Source organism: Planococcus citri, chromosome 5 (genome assembly GCF_950023065.1).
Source record: "Planococcus citri chromosome 5, ihPlaCitr1.1, whole genome shotgun sequence".
Lineage (NCBI taxonomy): Eukaryota > Metazoa > Arthropoda > Insecta > Hemiptera > Pseudococcidae > Planococcus > Planococcus citri.
In genome coordinates, this window is record NC_088681.1 from 22,250,496 (window position 1) to 22,270,754 (window position 20,259).

A 20,259-nucleotide genomic window follows, 5' to 3' on the forward strand; every position below is an offset into this window, starting at 1 on the left:
TTTAAAATTTTTTAAATTGATTGATCGAATTCAAGACCAGCAATAAAAATATGCTCATAAATCTCGTATCATGATCCATCAGAGTACCCCTGCCCAAGGCGGACTACTCAACTCTATTATGTCAATGGGTGGATTGAAGGAAAAATTCCAAAACTTCCTACTCTCTCATATGCCGCAGCTATCCGACGAAATGAGCGTACAATTTTTAGAAGTGCTCAAAATACTGTTAGGAAGCGCCCCTATACCCGGAGCTAGTTTATTTATAACTCCCGTTATCGACGGTATGATCAGAAAGTACCATAAAGAGCCCAGCAAAACGATCGCTTTGAATCCAGATACCACGGACGCTTTGATATTCAAATTAATGACGCATAAAATGGAAGATGGCAATTTACAAGAATTTTTACAAATTGGAGGCGATAGCGGTTTGATGAGGCAGATCGAGGGGCATTTTATGAAATCCTTGCAGCAGGTTATCGATCATTCTAGCGCCAATTTCATGGAGGAGGTTAAGAAAAAGGCGGCGATGAAATCTACCGTTGAAGTTGGGTCTGCGAAGAATTAAAGTAAATCGTACGCATATCTTTAATCGTAGAATATCTGCGTGAAATTTATCTGTAATCAATTTTATGCGGGCGGGGGGGGGGGGGGGGAAGAATCGACCGAATATTCACAATTTTTGAAAATTTTCAATTGACTCAATTTCAAAATGAAAAGTAAAATATTTTGCAAGCACAAAAATTACGCATAGATCGTTCTGAATATCCATTAAAAAAAAAAAAGCGAACTGCGGAGGAGGGCATTTTTCAGTTAGTTCAAAATTATTCATATTTTTTTCTGTTTTTTATTTATTTTTTTTTCAAAGTAATCAAATTATTGATCGATTGATTGATCACTTAATTGGTTGAATGAATTTGGCTTGATTTCATTTTCCGATCATTTTATTTAAGATTACATACCTAATTACTTTTTACAATTATTGATTATAGAAGAATTTATCTCGCTCAATCGATCCAATAAAAATACTGATTTGTAGTAATCGACTGTTTTATTTCGATTAATCAAAAGACGATTTAATTTTCAACAATCTCAAATAGAGAAAGGTTTAATCTCAAATTGCCATTTCGATTTATAATATATGAATTTTATTTGATTAATTAAATATTGAATTCAATTAGAAAAAAAATAACTCCCAAAAAATGAGATAAGTATTACCTACGAGAAAATGAGCAAGAACATTGAAAATTTAAAAATACATCCTTCTTGAAATTCTGAATTAGAATCTGAAGTACCCAAGCTTCTTTCTCACGATTTGGTTTCACTACTTTATTTTCTCAACGTGTGATCAGAGCGCAGGGTCCCTCTTTGGGGCGATTTTTCAGTCGATCAGACTTATCCTCATCCCTTCCTATTCTATTTTAGATGCAAAGTTACCTACTGACTATCTACTTTAAGCATCTATCGTTTCAATTTATGGTCTGGTAACTCAAATTCGACCAATCTACTCATAATATGATGTTGATCAGAGTGATTTTGGCAGTCAAGAGTCAAGGAGTCGAAAATTAGATTATTTTACGATGGCCATTTTCAGAGCCTAATAAATTTTAAAACAGAAATCTAACGATTATTTTACTTTAGATTCGACCTAGGTAATTGGCCTATCAGTTGATTGAAAACGATCGCTTTAGTACTTATTTGAAAAATTCTTGGAAGAAAAAATGGAAAATTATCGATGGTTAATAAAGCATGAACGAGCTTAGTGCATAATATGTAATTATTTACGTCGAGGTAGCCTGCTTCATAAAATGCTTGTTTGACTCTTCTGTTGACTTTTCAACGGCATTATCCGTGTCCGGTAACGATAAACAAATATTCTGTATGAAAATGAAAATGCAAAAAAGTGCATCAATTTTTCACAACGAATAATAAAATATTCAACGAGTCGAAGTCATTTTAAATACTTTGTGTTTTGGTTCAGTCGACATGTAAGTAGGTATATCTTATGAGGAAGAATGCCTTCAAAGCAGTGAACTGCGAAATGTAGTCAAGCTGTCTGGCACATCTCAGTGGGGCTTTTTTTGAGTCTTGCTTGAATGCGAACACAATGGGCTTATGATCTGTATAGATCACAAATTCTCTGCCGTCAAGGTGACTCTGGAAGTAGCGCACAGCTGCATAAATTGCTAACAGCTCACAATCGTATATGCTGTAACGTGTCTCAGCAGGTGAAAGCTTTCTGCGAGAAAAACGCTAATGGTTCAAGCACATCTTCACATTGCTGTGACAAAACTGCTCCAATAGCTGTGCTGGATGTGTCTGTAGACAGAATGATTGGTAATGAGTCATCTGGATGATGAAGCATGACAGCATCTTTCAAACACTGCTTTAGCTCTTCAAATGCTCGCTCCGCATCCTCTGTCCAAACAAGAGGTGTCTTATCAGTCTTCTTGTTCCTACAGATGATGGCTTGGACACGCCACTGGAAATCAGCAACATTTGGTAGGCAGAGTCTGTAAAAGCCCAGCATGCCAATGAAACGTCTTAGACTGGATACATCGCTTGGCTTTGGATACTTAACAATCTGCTCAACTCGGCGTGGAGACGACAAATTCCAGCTGCGTCCACATCATATCCGAGTTTTGAATTTTGAATTGCTGATGTGCTTTGAGTGTAACTTAATTCAGCATGAATGAAAAACTAAAATATTTTGGACACCAATTTTTTCAGAAAAAAATTTGTTGAATACTTGAAAGGTGAGAGTGGACAGCTATATGTAGAAATCTTCTTGCAATCGAGTTGCCAAAGTGTTTTTAGGTTCTTTAAGGCTCAGTGTATTTTTAGAACAAAAAATGCCCTAAAATCTCGAAATGTGCAGTTGAACTGCTACAACTCAGCGAGTATTTTTTTCCAAGCCATACCTTAACTACTAACGCATTTCGATAGTCGACTTTCGACACGAGAGAGGAAAAAATATTTTTTGGATCCCAATTTTTTCCATTAAAAAAAAAAGTAAGCCAATATTGAAACTCAGCGTCTTCAAATAAATAACAATCGATATACTATTTCATTTTCAATTTTTTGAATTTTGAATTTCGATCAAAATTGGAGATGGGAGCTCGTGGTCACAAGAGATTTCGTGGTGCAATTCTAATTAGCGTATTAAAATGGTCAGAAACTATATTCGCTGTAATTTTTCAAATGTTCAAATGGAAGCTTTTAACTTGTACTTAACTTACCTATCTGGAATAGCTGAGGTCTAGTTCATTCCAAATAAGTATAGGTCAAAATTTAAATTTAATTTTCAATTTCTGATTTTAAATTTTTACTGAATTTCTTTTAAAACGCCCAAAACAGATTTGATCAAAGTTTAACTCATCTTATGTATGTAGTATTTACCTACATGATGTATAAAAGCAATTTCTTCGCAAAACTGATAACCTACTTTCATTAACCATACTCCACATCTGTTGGTAATTTTATATGCAACGCAATAGGTTTTTTTTTTCAAATTTATTATCAAATTATTTCCCCAAGAATTATCAAATTTACACCGACGCTTATCACTGGTATTAATTAGGATTTTTTTTTTTGAATTTAAAATTCTCGGTAGGTAAGAGAAAAATATCGCTACGAAATGTAGTATCAGGAGTTCAAAGGTCAATAAAATTTAAAAAGACGAATAATTTTGCCACAGAGTCATAATTGCGGCCAGATTGGGTTTTTCATGTACCTACGCTGATATGTTTACAAAAAATTGAGTAGGTATAAAAAATCTCACAGTGGCTGTTCGTTGGCCTATAGTTATAGTTGGTTGAGTTGGTGAAATTTACGCGAGCACTTGTCGTTTATATATGTTTAACTAATTCAATATTCAACAGGCATCTACAATATTTTTGCTTTACTTTGATTGAAGTTTACAATTGTGAATTATATTCGAAAAATGAAAATCGTACTTTTCGTAGGATACCTCGTAGGCTGTATCGCTGTACTCAACGCTGCCCCTCCAGGTAGATCTCGTCCGGTACCTCGAACTGGTAAGTTGAAATTTTCGATTATTACCTTACTTTTAATAAAGTATAGGTAAGCAGGTAGATCAGTACAAATATTTCGAGTTTTTATTCAATTAGATTGCGAGTGATTTTATACGATTTAAATTCACGAACACGCTCATAAAAATTTTTCTGTGACTGAAATTTAACGGATTTCTCAGCTTTAACGCCTACAGAAGTTCAACCGATTAATTTCGAAAATTTTTCATGAGAGAAATGAGAGAAGCCCAGTTACTTATGAACAATTAGATTGTGATATTATAAAAAAAAATAAAAATAAAACTTGAAAGATCACTTATTTTGTAAATTGAGGAATTTTCTTCAATTTCATTCAAACAATCGAGTTGATTTCCATAGCCTGTTTCAAAAATGCAGATGGAAACAAAAAACCAAGTTGATACGCGTGGTTTGCTGTAAAATTTCAAATTTTTTTAAAAAGGAACCTGCTGAGGAAAAATTTAATCTTTCAGAACATGAAATTCTATTCCCTTCTATCAATAACTTCGACAGCTCACCATGAAAAATTTTCACATCGAAACAAAATTGGAGTGAGCAAAATAGGATAAGATAACGCCGGGCCCGGGTTTTTCAATTTTGATCAAATATTGTTTGAGAATTTCAATTTCAAAAAGAAAAAAAATTGAGAATTAACAAAAACTTAATGTTATTCTGACTTTGAAAAAAATTTTGCTTTCAATAAAATGAAATTTTGTGCAAAAAAAAGAGCAGAATTTTTGAAAAATCAGTCAACATTTCATTTAGGAGGTGTAAATTTCTAATTTTAACGTATGATTTCTTATCTAGATAATACAAAAATACATTACGATGTCATGTTTCAGGTGCCCTAGATAACTACATCAAAGTAAAAGTACCCATCATGGTTCCTAAAAATCCCATCAACACGAATGATTTGAATATGGACCATTATTCAGGACAACATATGCCATGGAATACAAATCATTTTATTCCTACTACGCCCAAGCCAATTCTTGAAGCATACGCCAGAGTGGCGACATACTCATATCTCTTGGATAATATGATCAAATCTTAAGAATTGCCCCCAAAAAATGCAGGCTTCTGCCCCATTTTTCAGATGATACATATTTAGAGCAACGAAGATAATATAGGTAAGTAAGTAGGTAGATTCTGAGACGAGGTTTTCATTTCAACTCTTTACTTTTTTTAAATCAACACTACTTAAAATGCCTTTGTCATTCAGGCCTGTAATCGAAATACTTTTTCTTTTCAGCTAAGACAAATTAATTTCTGGATAAAACTGTATTGATATGATTCAAAGATGCGATGGAGTAAAAGACTGTTCTCTGCAGGGAGAAGACGAAGATGGCTGTCCTTCAGGTGAGAATATTTTATTACCAATGTTAGTAGTTCCTATCGAATTGTTGTTACCTCTTTGAAACGAAAATGGTAGTTTTTCAAAAAATAATTCCGATACTTACTGTACAGAGCACAATACGAGTACCTACATATAGGAACTTGAATAAAAATTTCTTGCAAGGGTTTCCCTGAATGCATTCACAATAGCGAATACCTTTACCTACCTTCTTTCCGACCCACTGTCAATATTCTTTACCTTTTTGGTTTTCACATCGCATCATCCATACATATACATACATATAAGTGTTCAAGTTGCACGTATGGGACTTTTCTTTTTGTTGAAATGTCATCTTTTTATTGCGTTTCTGTTATAACGCCTGATTTTGATTTTGTTCAGATGTGCCATCACCTTCACCACCTCCACCATTAACATGTAATGCTGATGAATTCCGGTGTGCTGATGGTCATCATTGTATACCGAATGCACGAAGATGTGATGGATTTCCCGATTGTCGTGATAGATCTGATGAAGAAAACTGCTATAATTTTTTTCATCATATAATTCAAAAACTTGATCATTTATTGGAATAGTGAAAAGTGCACCCAATTATCATAATAATTATTCTTATGCTTTGTTTATAGTGAAATGCAGTCCGAAGGGATTCCAGTGCGATGAAGGACACTGTGTGCCATCTTGGAGAAGATAATAGGTAGATCCAGACACAATTTTTTCAACAACTTTTTTTTCAAATCAACTCTTTTTAAAATGTCTTTATCATTCAGGCTAATACCTGAAGTAGATATGTACTTTGTTTTTCACATAACAACAAGACAATAAATTAAATTCTGGGTATGACGAACAAGAAAACTTAATAAACACTTATTTCAATAGCTCTCTCGACTTTTTTAGCCCATTTCCAAAAGCTTCCTATAAACGGAAGAGTATTTTCTTCGAATACCATATGATAGGTACCTTTGCAGCTTTCCAGTATGATTATTCACGGAATAATCTCTGAACGTAACTTGATATGAATGCAAATTGTGCGAATTTGAACAAATGCGCAACTTCACTTTCTATAATATCACAAAATAAAAGCAAAATCCCACAAAAATGTCAAAAAAAGTAGGTACCATTCAAAAAAACACTGTTCTGTGTCAGATTTTCATGGAACGAGCTGCGAAATATTCTATATCTACTACTTCCTAAATGACTATTTATGGTAGGTAATCATATTTTTTTTAATGGAGAGGGAAGTCCAGATTTTTAAAAATAAATTCAAGCACACGTTCATGTATTAAATTTGCTTATTATAAAGAGTCATACAAGGAGTGTCCGCGGAAATAGCAAAAAATTTTCAGTTTGATTTTGAGTTCGCGAACGTATATGTAGTTGGATCATATTCTGAAAATGAAAATTGTGCTTCTTGTGGGATTCTTGACAGGATGTATAGCTCTGCTCAATGCTGCCGGCGCCGACGCCTGTAAAAGTAGTTGGTTCCTAATAGGCGGTAAAGTTGGTAAGTTTATCTTTTTTAGGCATTATATTATTAATCTTTAATGAAAGTAGGGGAGCAGATTGATAGGCGTGAATATTTTGAATTTAGACTTCGTGTATTTTTTTTATTTTATTTTTTTCAAGTTTTTGATCGAAATTTAACAAGTGAGCTTTATTCAGATTTGATCTCAACTGGCGCAGCTTTTTTGCCATAGTAGTCATCATCAAGTTCAAATTGAGTACAATTCTCAGAATTGAATCAAAGATTAAAAAAAAAAAAAAAAAAAACTCATCAAAGCTAGATCAAAAAAGGTCATTTAAAAAAAATATCAATAAAAAACATTAAATCCAAGCCGCTAGGCCGTTTAGAAAATTTTGTTTCGGTTAGAAGTCATAAAGTAATTCCAGCAAACAATGGAAGTAGAAAATTTAATTCTAAAAAATTGTTTGGTATTACATCAGATGTTAAGTATAGTTCCACTGAAGTGGACAAAGTCTGATAACCACTCCGATGAGTATCGTTTTGGTATAGGTATTCATTATACAGATACAACACACGTATGTAATTCGCAACGTAGTTTATCAATTTAAATGGCTGATGATTCACAGTAAATTTAGGTTTGTGTGCGGTGAGAGCATTCAAAATTACTATGAGTAATTTCATCGCAAAATATTATGCGACACAGTTGGTCTTTGGAATTACTCACTTATAGAAAATGTTCCAAGAAATTATAACATGGTTCGTACATACATAATTTTTTGCACTAAATAAAGTGACTGTAGTAACCAAAAATGCTTGAAAAAGTAACCAATAAAGTTACGAAAAGCGAGCAAAACATTTTAATGCTGAAAAATTGAAAAAAAAAACTCGATTCGGACTTCAACAATTTTTGAAAAAAATATGACTTTTTAGAAATTACTGATAGAAAAATGACATACGGAGGCAATTTTATACGTTTGGCAACTTATGGTGAAACAAAACAAGACTTCTGACTGATTTTTGAGAAAAAGTGAGACGTTTTGAAGTGAGACATCCTTATTAGTAATTTACACTTACTTAATAAAAAAAGATAACATTTTTGGCAATTTTAGACCAAAATGAATACCTTACCAGCCAATTTTTTTTTTAAAAAGAGTCCTTTAAGCAATTACTTAATGGAAAAAATGAAACGTTTTCAAAATTTTCGTTAGAGAATGAGACATTTTCGCAATTTTTCATAAATAGATGAACAGACTTATGGGAAATTTTTTGAAAAAGATGACATTTTGGATTTTTTCAGCAGAAAATAATTTTAAGCAGTTTTTGGCGAAAAAAGAAACTTGCTGGCAATTTTGATAAAAAAAACAACGAGACTTTTTGCCCATTTTTTGCTGAAAGGGACACGAATAAGTATCCCTTTTTTCTTCAAAACTTTGAGCACCCTTATCTCCTCTGCGGATGCATTTGAAGAACTACTTACAGTTCTATCCACAATCCACATGAAAAATATTTTGAAAATTACCGACCCCAAAGGCAAAAAGCTCGGTGATTTTACATGGAATGAGCCTATAATCTACTCTATAATGAAACTAACAAAAGTGATGACTTCGTTTTCTTTTATCCAGATAATAGGAAAACTGTATTACGATGCTATGTTTCAGTTGTGAAATCTGCCCAGCAAGCATATTCAAACCAACGTACACGTCAGGATACGTCATCATCTTTGGCTCATGAGCGACAAATACGTACGCAGTCTGATAAGACCGATTATTCACAACGGACCCAAAAGTTGAAAGAATCGGAGAGTCAACGTCGTCAACAACTTCAACGACCTCAACGACTTCAACGTCAAAATTCAAATGGCCAACTCTATGAGACCGGGGCCAATGCTAGGATGCGGAGAAAATCACAATTTGCGGCCAAAAGGATAGATGATACTTTGAATCGCTGAAGATGACGAGTTTTTCAATGAACTCTTCGACATTCAGGACAGCATTCATTTAGGTACTTACTTTTTTCAGACAAAGCAAATGAAATTTTGAACAAGACAAAAACAAAAAATCATGCGTTGAGTGGATTGAAGAAATCACTTTGAATAAGATGAAAAAAAAATCATTCTAATTTTTTCTTCTCGGCTCAATAAACGCTTTCTTCAATACAGGTCTCGACTTTTTCTTATTTACTCTCACAATCTTTGCAGAATGAAAGACTGAAAGTCTTCCATTCAACGAAATTTGAGTTTTTTTTTAGTTGCAGGCAATTTTTTTCTGATTTTTATGTGCCTTGCTCTCACAATTTTGGGCACATTCTCTCCAAGAAATAAAATCTTGAAAGTCGCAGCTTTCTACGTTAGGATACCTACATATACCGCCAGAACCTTTGTTTTCTAGTCTGATTCAATATTGAGAAACAGAGAAAAAAATTAAATAATGCCTTCCGCCAACTTTAGTTCTTCTCTCAGGCGTATATTTTACCTATTGTGAAGCGCACCAGCTTTCAGACTATTACAATTCATAACAGAGCGTACGTACGTACACCTATGACGTAGAAAAGCGATTTTTTCGAAAACTGATTAATTTCATTAATCATACAACTTTGTAATTATGGGGTTTTCTTCTTTCTTTTTCACTACCTATGAAATCATTTCCCCAAAAATTAAGTATGTCATCCAATTTCGTATAAATCCTTTGCTAGTACCTACGATGCATCATTAAATTCACACAAACGCTCATCACTTTCATTAATTAAGATTTTTTTAATTTGAAATTTGAAGCAGTAAGATGACAATATTTCTACGAAATGTATGATCAGTAGATCAATGGCCTATGAAATTAGAAACGATGAATAATTTTTCCTCAGTGTTTAGATAGGTACATATAAATATAATTACTTCTAGATTGGATCTTTCATGTACGTCTAGGTTTGATGATATGTTTACAAAAAATTGAGTGTAAAAAATCTCACAGTGGCTGTTCGTTGGCATAGTTACAATTGGTGAAATTTTTTATTGAAGTGTAACGATTGTGTATTATATTCGAAAAATGAAAGTTGTACTTATTGTAGGATACTTTGTAGGCTGCATCGTTGTGCTCAACGCTACCCCTCAAGATAGACCTCGTCCGGTACCTCGAACAAGTAAGTTAAAATTTCTGATTATATTAACCTTTAATAAAATAGGTAAGCAGGTGGATGAGTGAAAATATTTTTGAGTTTTCTCAGCTTGAACTTCACTTCGCCTAGCTTGTTCTCAGAATTGATCTCATGTCTAAATTGAACGAACTTATCACCAAGATATGTTTGAGAACCCTTAGTCATAATTACAAGTTTTCTTCTACTTCGGTCATTCGCGATCATTTCAAATCGGGCATTTAGATACAGTGTTTACCCCCAGACTATGCGACCATTTTTGAAAAATGATAATTCAGCTAGTTAAAAATTTTCATGTAAAACTGAAATAACTGACGAGTGTGAATTCTATGTTGGCAGTTAAATGTAATAATACCTCTCAGTTTGAATGTGATGGACGTTGTATACCTGCATCAGCCAGATGTAATGGCATTAGCGATTGTTCTGATGGAAGAGACGAAAGAGGCTGTCCACATACACCACCACCGCTACCAACGTGTTCTGACGATGAGTTTGAATGTGACGGGCATTGTGAACCTAAATCAGCAAGATGCGACGGCATCTTTGATTGTTCTGATAAAAGAGACGAAATTGGCTGCGCAAGACCGACTACTACCTCAACAAGAAAAACAACACGTCCATTTCCCCCTCCACCACCGCCAACTCGATCAACTACAACACCGGCGCCGTCACCTGCTGGTGAGTGAATTTTTAAATGCATTTTTTTGTAATACGTAACATGAAAATGATCCTGCCCTCTACATACGTGTACCTAGCCCTCTTTTTCCCTGGAGTGGATAAGTTCCAAGTTGAGCAAATGTCTCACGTTGGCCTTGAAAACAATCCTAGCAAATCTTCTCATCCGTTGCTGTCTCGTATTTTGGCTTTTATTCTGTTTCAAAGGTTACCCACATTGGAAGAGGGAAGATCAATTGTACAAAAGTTACAAAATTTTGCATTAATACAACACGATGAGGCTTTTTAACGTTGAAATATTATTAAAGCGGATTACGCCCGGCATCACGCTTGCTAGGGCCAATATGTAGTAGAAAAATTTGCATTTGGTAGCAAAAAATTTCCAAAAGTTTATTTTTTTTTCAAAGTCTTACTTTTTTGGCATAAATTGGGAAAAGGGTACATATGTATCATTTTTTTGATCAATAATTACCCAAATTGCTACGTTTTGCTAAAATTGTCATCTCAAAAATTTACAAAATTTCCCTTTTTGAGCAAATAGGCTAAAAATTGTCTTTTTTTCTATCAGTAATTGCCAAAATAGTAATGCACATGTAATATTTATTGAATGTCAAAACAGATCGATGCCGACCAGATCAGATAACTTGCTATGATGGTGGCTGCATCGAAGGGAAACAAAGATGCGATGGAGTAAAAGACTGCTCTCAGGGAGAAGACGAAGGTGGTTGTCCTTCAGGTGAGAATATCTTATCACCAATGTTGTTAGTTCCTAATAATTCCTATCGTTGTTACCTCTTTAAAACGAAAATAGTAGTTTTTTATTTTCAAGTATAAAATAATTCCGATAGAGACTGAAAATTGTCGTTTTTTCTATCAATAATTGCCAAAATAGTAATGCACAATATGTAATATTAATATTTATTGAATATCAAAACAGTTCCATGTCAACCACATCAGATATTTTGCTATGATGGTACCTGTATCAATGGAACACTAAGATGCGATGGAGTAAAAGACTGTTCTCAGGGAGAAGATGAAGCTGGTTGTCCTTCAGGTGAGAATATAATTATCATAAATGTTGTTAGTTCCTAATCCATATCGTTGTTACCTCTTTAAAACGAAAATAGTAGTTTTTTATTTTTATAAAATAATTCTGATGGTGTACATAGCACAATTCATAGGAACTTGAATAGAAAATTCTAATCAATTTTACATGGAAAAATGTTCTCACATTTTTGGTTGCGTTTTTAGAAAAACAAATACGAATTTTAAAATATGTATCTAAGGCTAGGTCGTCGTCAGGGTGTCATCTACAGGCCAAAAAAAGTACGAATTTACAAAAAAGGTACAAAATTGGAAAAATGACCCAAAAAAATACGAAAAAACGTCAAAAACGTACGAAATTTACGAAATTGGTACAAAATTTTGAAAGGATTTAAATGTTAATCTGCCAACAAAATTACCATAATGTATCCTAAAAATTTTTGTGTTTTTCAAAAGATTTTTGCCCTCGCTTCGCTCGGGCTAAATTGAGGAGCTTAGAATCAAAACTCACTTTTGACACCAAAAATCAATAAACGTTTTTTTGCGGATTCGGATACTTCTTCAATTTCTCTATCACCATACAGAATCCATTTTTCCGAATTCGGCCCCAGGTCTTCACAATTTCGTGTTAAAAAGTGCCCTTGGAATCAAAACTCACTTTTGACAGTGGCAAAAGTGAGTTTTGACTCCAAGCTATTAAAAAACCTGTATTTGCAAGGTCGCATGGCAGTCTACAAAGCCAAAATAATTCAAGTGCAACTTCAGAAGCATTTTCTGATAGTGAAAATTGCGAAATGGTCGTTTTGAATTTGGAAGTTGTGCAACTGAGGAGGTAAAAAATTGGAAGTATTGAGCGCTCAAAACTTTTAAAGCTCTCTGGAGGCGGAACAAAATACTCAACAGAAAAATGAAGTCGAGGAAAATTGTAGAGAATTAAATTTCCAATCCACATAATGCCATTAGTTTTTTTCTAGGATGCTTAGTTTTCGATATATTTGCAATAGAAAGTATAATTTTTGGAAAAATTCAGTGCTGAAAACTTTTAAAGCCCTCTGGAGGCGGAACAAAACATTCTACAGAAAAATTAGATTAAGGAAAATTGTAGAGAATTAAATTTCCAATCGACATAATGTCGTTAGTTTTCTTCTAAGAGACTTATTTTTCGATATATTTGCAAAAGAATGTAAAATTACCCCACCTTGGAATCAAAACTCACTTTTGCCAAACTTGACAGCCATACCGCAACGATATGGCAACTTGAAAAAAAAAATTCTCATGGAATCCTTTTTAGTAGTCTTACTCAAGAGCTCGACACACTTTGCGGCGTTTTTTTTTTCATCAACGCACTAGGCGAAATCAGTTATTGTTGATTTTCTCGAAACTTCGTCCGATGGCAAAAGTGAGTTTTGATTCCAAGCTCCTCAATTATTGTTTTCTATATTTTCTCAAATTATTCATTGTGTTTGGAAAGTAGTTAGTTTTAAGCAAACTTTTCAAAATGTCATTGGTGGAAAAACTGGATTTTTCACATTAAAATGACTACGGTTTTGCTTCTTGAAACTACAAATTTAGAAAAGCTTTTGCCCTCGCTTCGCTCGGGCCAATTTGGTGCTTTTTTCCCAATTACAAATTCAAAAAACCATTGATAAAATTGAAAAAAATTGATAAGAAAAACAGAATTTCTTACATTAAACTTGATATTGTTCTGCTTTTCAAACTACAATTTTCTATAGCTTTTGCCCTCGCTTAGCTTGGGATTGTTTTCTTTTCTTTTTCAAAATTGAAATTCTTTTTAAAAAATCGTCAACAAAGTATTCAATTTTTAAAGTTTCAAAGTAAAAAATGAAATTCTCGCATACCTGCTTCCCGAAACACAATTTTTCAATAGTTTTCACCTTCACTTGGACCTGTTCTCTGACTTTTTTCTTATCAAAATTAACATCCTAAAAACATCTTTCCAATTCTAAAATTTTATAAACCAAAAAATGAGCTCCTTGCATTAAAAATGTGTTTTTTTTTATAGTTCTCTCGAAATAAGGTTACAAATTTTCCAAAGTTTTTGCCCTTGCCTCGCTCAGGCCTTTCCTCTTTTTTTTCAGTCTCGTTTTCAAGTCTTTTGAAATCAAATTTTCAAAAACTTTCGCCCTTGCTTCGCTCGGACCAATTTTTTTCTTCTTTTAAAATTGGAGAAAAATCTCTTTTGGGCCCTCAAAAATTCAAAACAGAAAATGAACATTTTTTAAGTCTTATTAAACATGATAAATCAGCAAAATGGGCAGTTTTTCCCCAGTTCTATTGGCAAATTTTCAGTCAAGCCCCCTCCTACTCTCTAAATTTAAAGCAGTCAATTTCACTGCTTAGCAGTCACGACATTTTGCCTTTTTAAAGCAGTAGTTTTTTTTTACTGCAAAACAGTGAAAAATTACTGAATTGGTCAGTCAAAATGATTTTTTACTGACCAATTGAGTAATTTTTCACTGTTTTGCAGTAAAAAAAACTACTGCTTTAAAAAGGCAAAATGTCGTGACTGCTAAGCAGTGAAATTGACTGTTTCAAATTTAGAGAGTACCTCTCAAAAAACCTCTATGGGCCAAATTATATGTATTTGTTCCGGGCTCGCATCGGCTCTTGACAACCCAGACCACACTGCTCAGAACGTTAAAATTTTGATTTTTGTAGCCAAAATTACATGATACACCCCCTCCCACCAATGTACCTACAAGTTATAACTATCGAAAATATAGTGTACAACAGTATGAAAAAGGTAAGGAATTTTGTTTTTTGGATTTAGTAGACACTCTGGTCATTGTGGTCCCCCACTCCTTTACAGGAGATAGCGTATACTTCCATCCATATAGTGGGTATATTAATACATACCAGAATCTGCGATAAAATCAGTGCCATACTCGTAATTCCAAAATTAGAAAGGATACTACTCGTGAGATTGGATGTCAAGCTGAAACCAATTGTGATACTTAATTCAAGTTTATGCACCAACACTAGTAAGCAGTACAGCAAAAATCAACAACTTCTACAACGACCTAGAAGACTTGATTCGGCGTTGACATCTCGTGGCGGTGCCACCATTGACTTGCTGAAAGGGGGACATTTTGACGTCATTTTGTAGAGAATTGGTTGAGTATGCGCGTGTGTAAGCGTGCGTATGGAAATATCCCCCTTTCAGCATGATAACATGTAGTTCATGCATTTCACCGCCAGAGTGCAACGCTTGTTCGTTCACTCCGAATGAGCTGCTTGAAAAACAAGGATGTTGTGCTTTTGATGGGACTACAACGACCTAGAAGACATGATGAGTGGGGAGGCATGCACTTAGAGAGCAGAACGAAAGAGGTGAAATGCGTGTAGAGTTTGCAGAAAGACACAATCTAGTAATATAAGTACGTGCATACAATATACCTGGCTCAAACAGCATGAAAGAAGATTATACACGTGGGTCAGTCTTGGATATTGAGTCCGTAACCAGATAGACTAATTGTAAGTACATACTTACTTGTAAAAGAAAGATTCAAGAACACAGTGAAGAACTGTCAACAAATGGGATTCAAGATCAACAGCAAGAGAATAAATGAAATAAGTTACACAGATGACAAAGTGATCCTTGCTGGGACAGAAGCTCAGATGCAGAAAATGATCAACCAAATTAACAGTGCTGGATTAAAATATGGAATGAAAATAAATGTAGGCAAGACCAAGATTATGAGACTTACAAAAGGAGATGATAAAGAGCAGAGGCGGATCGAAGTCATGTTATTTGGGGGGGGGGGGTGTATCATGTCATTTTGCCGACAAAAATTGTGATTTTTCCGACAAAAATTATAATTTCAACGTGCTGAATACCAGTGGCGTATGCTGAAATCATTGGGGAGAGGGTTATTTTTATTTGTGATGGAGGGGGGAGCAAAACCAGATTTTTGGACATAAAAATCGGAATTTTAGGTAATTTTCTGAAAAGTTTTCAAAAAGAATTATTAATTTATTGAAAGGAGCGAAGCGAGAGCGACATTTTTTGAAAAAATTGGTCCAAAAAACGAAAAAACAGTCATTTTTGTATGTTTTTGAACACTTAGTGGCTGTATTCAGAGAAAATGAAAAATTTGTACTTTTCAAATACATAGTTTGAGTACTACGAGTATTTCAGGAACCTTCTTTTTAATTTTTGAGTTCACATCAATTTTAAATTTAATAACTCAGATGTAATTTTTTGGTGGTTGAATGGAATTATCACTAAAATTGATTAAATTTGGATTCGTGTATTTGGGCTTTTTGGTTACATTAGGCCACATTAAATTTTCATGTACGAGTATGTAATAATGGAATTTGCATCAGCGATCGTTTTCGCTGCGATCTGATTGCACTGACAATAGCGACGAAGAAAAACATTTCTCGTTTTTAGTTACATACTCGTAATACCAGTGGGACTACTGGGACTTCTCTGTTTGAAATTTCATCGTTTTATTGAGTTTTTACCTATTATAACGCGTGATTTTTATTCTATTCAGATGCGCCCTCACCTTCACCACCTTCGCCATTCACATGTAATGCTAATGAATTCCAGTGTGATGATGGTCATCATTGTATACCGAAGGTACGAAGATGTGATGGATTTCCCGATTGTCGCGATAGATCTGACGAAGCAAACTGCGGTAATTTTTTCCATCATGCTGCAAAAACTCTGATCATTTTATTAGAATCGCGAAATTTGCAACTAATTACCATGTTCTAACTTTTTTTTTTATAGTAGCAGTAAGATGCAGACGGGATGAATTCCAGTGCAACGATAGACACTGTGTGCCATCTGGGAGAAGATGCGATGGCGCTCTGGATTGTCCAGATGGCAGTGACGAATCTGGCTGTCCATCTACTACAACGTCAACGTTCGACGACTGAGCCACCAGTTGATCATAGCAGTACGAGCATAATTTGTCACCTCCAGTGCAAATAATTAAATGTATCAGTACAAAATACTCGTAATTGTACTTTACTAATAATTGTAAATATGTTAATTCATGTAGATACGTCTTCCTACCTACGTACGAGTAGGTACCTACCTAATAAGTATTTATACACTTCGATAACACATTGATTTCTTTCTTTCTAAAAAAAAAAAAATCGAGAATGAAGTAAATAAGTATTTATATATTAAAATTTGCTGTCTAGCATATATTATGATGTTGGCTTTTATTTATTCAAAATTAATCAAGGCAAGTAGTGCAAAATTTTCAAAATGGACCAAATTCGGAAAATACCATCCTCATCATATCTTCTTCATAACACTCACCAGCTACCAATTTTTTTAAACATTTTCATCAATTTTGAATTTCTTTAGGATGATTTTACTTTTAGGAAGATTTAACAGTAGGTCTAGGTACCTAATAGGAACTTGAGAAGTACCTAAGTAAATTGAAAAAATGAGTAGGTTAACTTGTTTGAAAATTGGAAAGTTGTAGGAGCGATGAGCAAACGTACCTATTCACAAATAAATAGATGTTTGAAGTTAGCACCCTCGAAAACTTCACAAGCAACTCGTCATCATCCTTTCCAAAATTCCAAGTCTTTGGTCATTTCATCAGGCTCAAACTTCAAAGGCACTTATGAGGAAGGAAGGATGCCTTCAAAGCGATCATTTCGAAAAAGTAAGCCAATATTGAAATTCGGCGTCTTCAAATGAATTACAATCGATATACTATTAAGTACATGTTTCATTTTCAATTTTTTGAATTTTGAATTAAATTAGATGGGAGCTTGTGGTCACATGAGATTTCGTGGTACAATTCTATTAGCTCATTAAAAAGGTCAGAAACTATATTCGTAGTAATTTTTCAAATTTTCAAATGGAAGCTTTCACAACTTGTACTTACCTATCTGGAATAGCTGAGGTCTAGCTCACTCCAAATTAGTACATAGGTAGTCAAAATTTAGAATTTAATTTTCAATTTCTGATTTTAAATTTTTACTGAATTTCTTTTAAAACGCCCGAAACAGATTTGATCAAAGTTTAACTCATCTTCTCGTAGTACTTACCTACTGATGTATAAAAGCAATTTTTCTTCGTAAAACTGATAACGTACTTTCATTTTACTTCCACAAAAATTACGTCATTCAATTATCAATTATTGTTTGTTAGTACATTGAATCATCAAATTTACACCGACGCTAATCACTGCTATTAAGTATTAATTAGGATTTTTGTTTTCAACTTGAAAATTCTCGGTAGGTAAGAAAAAAATAATGCTACGAAAACTAGTATCAGGAGATCAACATAAAACATTTCTTACCTCATTTTATGAAAATCGAGTCAAAATATGAAGAATTAACGAATTACGTGCATACAATTCATAGGCTTAATAGAGGCCTTTTGAAGGCTTTCAGTCCGGCAAATTTTTAGATTTTACAGTTCGGCTGAAATTAAATGCTCAAAAGTATAAATTCAACATCGTCGTTTCAACACATGAAAAGTTCGGAAGTTTGCTGGAGGTTCTTCAAGAGCTAGAAACCAACAGAATAAGACACGAACCACTTTACTATTTTAATAGTAGTGATAGTGACTAAAAAAAAACGTTTTTGAATTTTGTGTCATCTCTCTAAATTTAAAGCAGTCAAATTTCACTGCTTAGCAGTCACGACATTTTGCCTTTTTAAAGCAGTAGTTTTTTTTTACTGCAAAACAGTGAAAAATTACTGAATTGGTCAGTCAAAGTCAAAATGATTTTTTACTGACCAATTCAGTAATTTTTCACTGTTTTGCAGTAAAAAAAACTACTGCTTTTAAAAGGCAAAATGTCGTGACTGCTAAGCAGTGAAATTGACTGTTTCAAATTTAGAGAGATTGTTCCTGTTCGAGACTTCGAGTTTTCTGTTTTACCCTGAAGAAAAAAATCCCCATTTCCATTATTTTCAATTTATTCATCATAGAGCATTTACCAATCGGAGCAATGCGGGCATGCATACTCTCTGCCGTCACTACGTGGAGGACAACTCTCCAGCGCTACTATTGATGCATGCTATTTTCTTCACAAAAATGCAATTTTTTCGATTGTTCGTGAGTTCGGGTGAATTTTTATGTGGTCTCAAATTAAAGACAATGAAATTCCCTATCGATTGATGTTAAATTTTTATCATTTCGCGTGAAAATAACGATTTTGTAATATGAATACTTACTTCCATTTACCGATTTTTGCATACTACATAATATGTCAACTTCAAACTCAAAATACTCAAAATTTTCAGTGAACACATAGGTATTTTTTATTAAAGCAAAATGTTCGTAATTTTATCCCCTTTAAAATGGGGGTCTCCCGAAATCTCTACATTTAACCGTTGAAAAGTTTTCGAAGCTGAAAGTTGCGAAAACAATGCAAAAACCAGCTGCGAGCGGTAGTGTTGAACTTTGAACTAAAATTACTCAAAATTTTGAGTGGACACATAGGTATTAGAGTAATACAAAATGTTCGTAATTTTATCCTCTTTAAAATACTTCTTTACCCAAAGCTCTACCTCTGACCATTTAAAAGTTTTCGAAGTTTAAAGTTGCGAAAACCAAATAAAAAACCAGCTGCGGGTAGTAAATATTGAAATTTGAACTAAAATTACTCAAAATTTTGAGTGGACACATAGGTATTTGAGTAATGCAAAATGTTCGTAATTTTATCCTCTTTAAAATACTTTTTTACCCAAAGCTCTGTTTCTCACCATTCAAAAGTTCCTGAAGGTCAAATTTGCGAAAAGTGATAAAATAATTGTATTATTATGTTCTCACAAGGGAAACTCTTGAGGTGTCCGCTTCCGATTTGAACGGGACCGCGATTTCTGGAAAGAGCGTGTTCTAAAACCCCCAAATCCAAATTTTCAGCTGCCCAAGTTCGTTTTTCGATTTTTGGCGAATTTTTTGAAAATCCAAAATTGACTATTTTGGTGATTTATGCTTTTTTTAAAACTTAAAAGTACACGATCAGTAAAAATGTTCAAACTAAGTCCTAAAACTGATATTAACCCCCCAAATCCAAATTTCGCCATTTCCAGCCATTCTGGAGCCTCCAGCGCTATTTTTCAATTTCTCCAGAATTATTAATTTGCTTCAGAAGGCGTGAATATGAAATTGGGCAGCTAAAAATCGAGTTGTGTGTCATACTCAACCTGTTCAACGAATTTATCCACATTTGAGCCGATTCTGGAGGGGACGCCTCAAGAGTGGTTTTTTGACCAGCTTTTTTCATAATAAAAATATCCAAAAATCAAAAATTTCTCGTTTGCGAGAAAATTATTGAAAAATGCGCGAATCGCTGTATTTTGTCATTAATCAAGCCCACGAGGGAGAATTTCCCCATTTCCAGCCTTTCTGGAGCCTCTGGAGAAATTGAAAAATCGCGCTGGAGGCTCCAGAATTGCTGGAAATGGTGACATTCGTCCTCGTGGGGTTAGTTCATGACAAAATACTGTGATTCGCGCAAATTTCGAAAATTTTCTCGTAATCGGGAAACTTTTGATTTTTTTAGATTTTTTATTTGAAAAAAAGC

At 34.0% G+C, this 20,259-nt stretch overlaps 2 protein-coding genes across 6 annotated transcripts in view; one reads left to right on the forward strand and one right to left on the reverse strand.

The window, feature by feature from the left end:
* LOC135849189 (uncharacterized) overlaps positions 1-1,789 on the forward strand; it is a 373,560-nt gene extending 371,771 nt beyond the window's left edge. For all 3 annotated transcript variants that reach the window (XM_065369494.1, XM_065369495.1, XM_065369493.1), the window contains one exon: positions 83-1,789. In XM_065369494.1, the coding sequence (XP_065225566.1) occupies positions 83-565 (483 nt within the window). In that variant the 3' untranslated portion in view covers positions 566-1,789. The remainder of the gene's footprint in view (positions 1-82) is intronic.
* The window catches only part of LOC135849190 (uncharacterized), a 40,799-nt gene that overhangs the window by 7,391 nt on the left and 13,149 nt on the right, over positions 1-20,259 (reverse strand). Inside the window, exon 1 of one of the 3 annotated variants that reach the window (XR_010559502.1) lies at positions 1,783-1,822. The exons of the other annotated variants lie outside the window; for them this stretch is intronic. The gene's annotated coding sequence lies outside the window, so the exon portion shown is untranslated. Of the gene's footprint in view, positions 1-1,782; positions 1,823-20,259 lie in introns of those variants that run through there. 3 annotated transcript variants of the gene reach the window in all.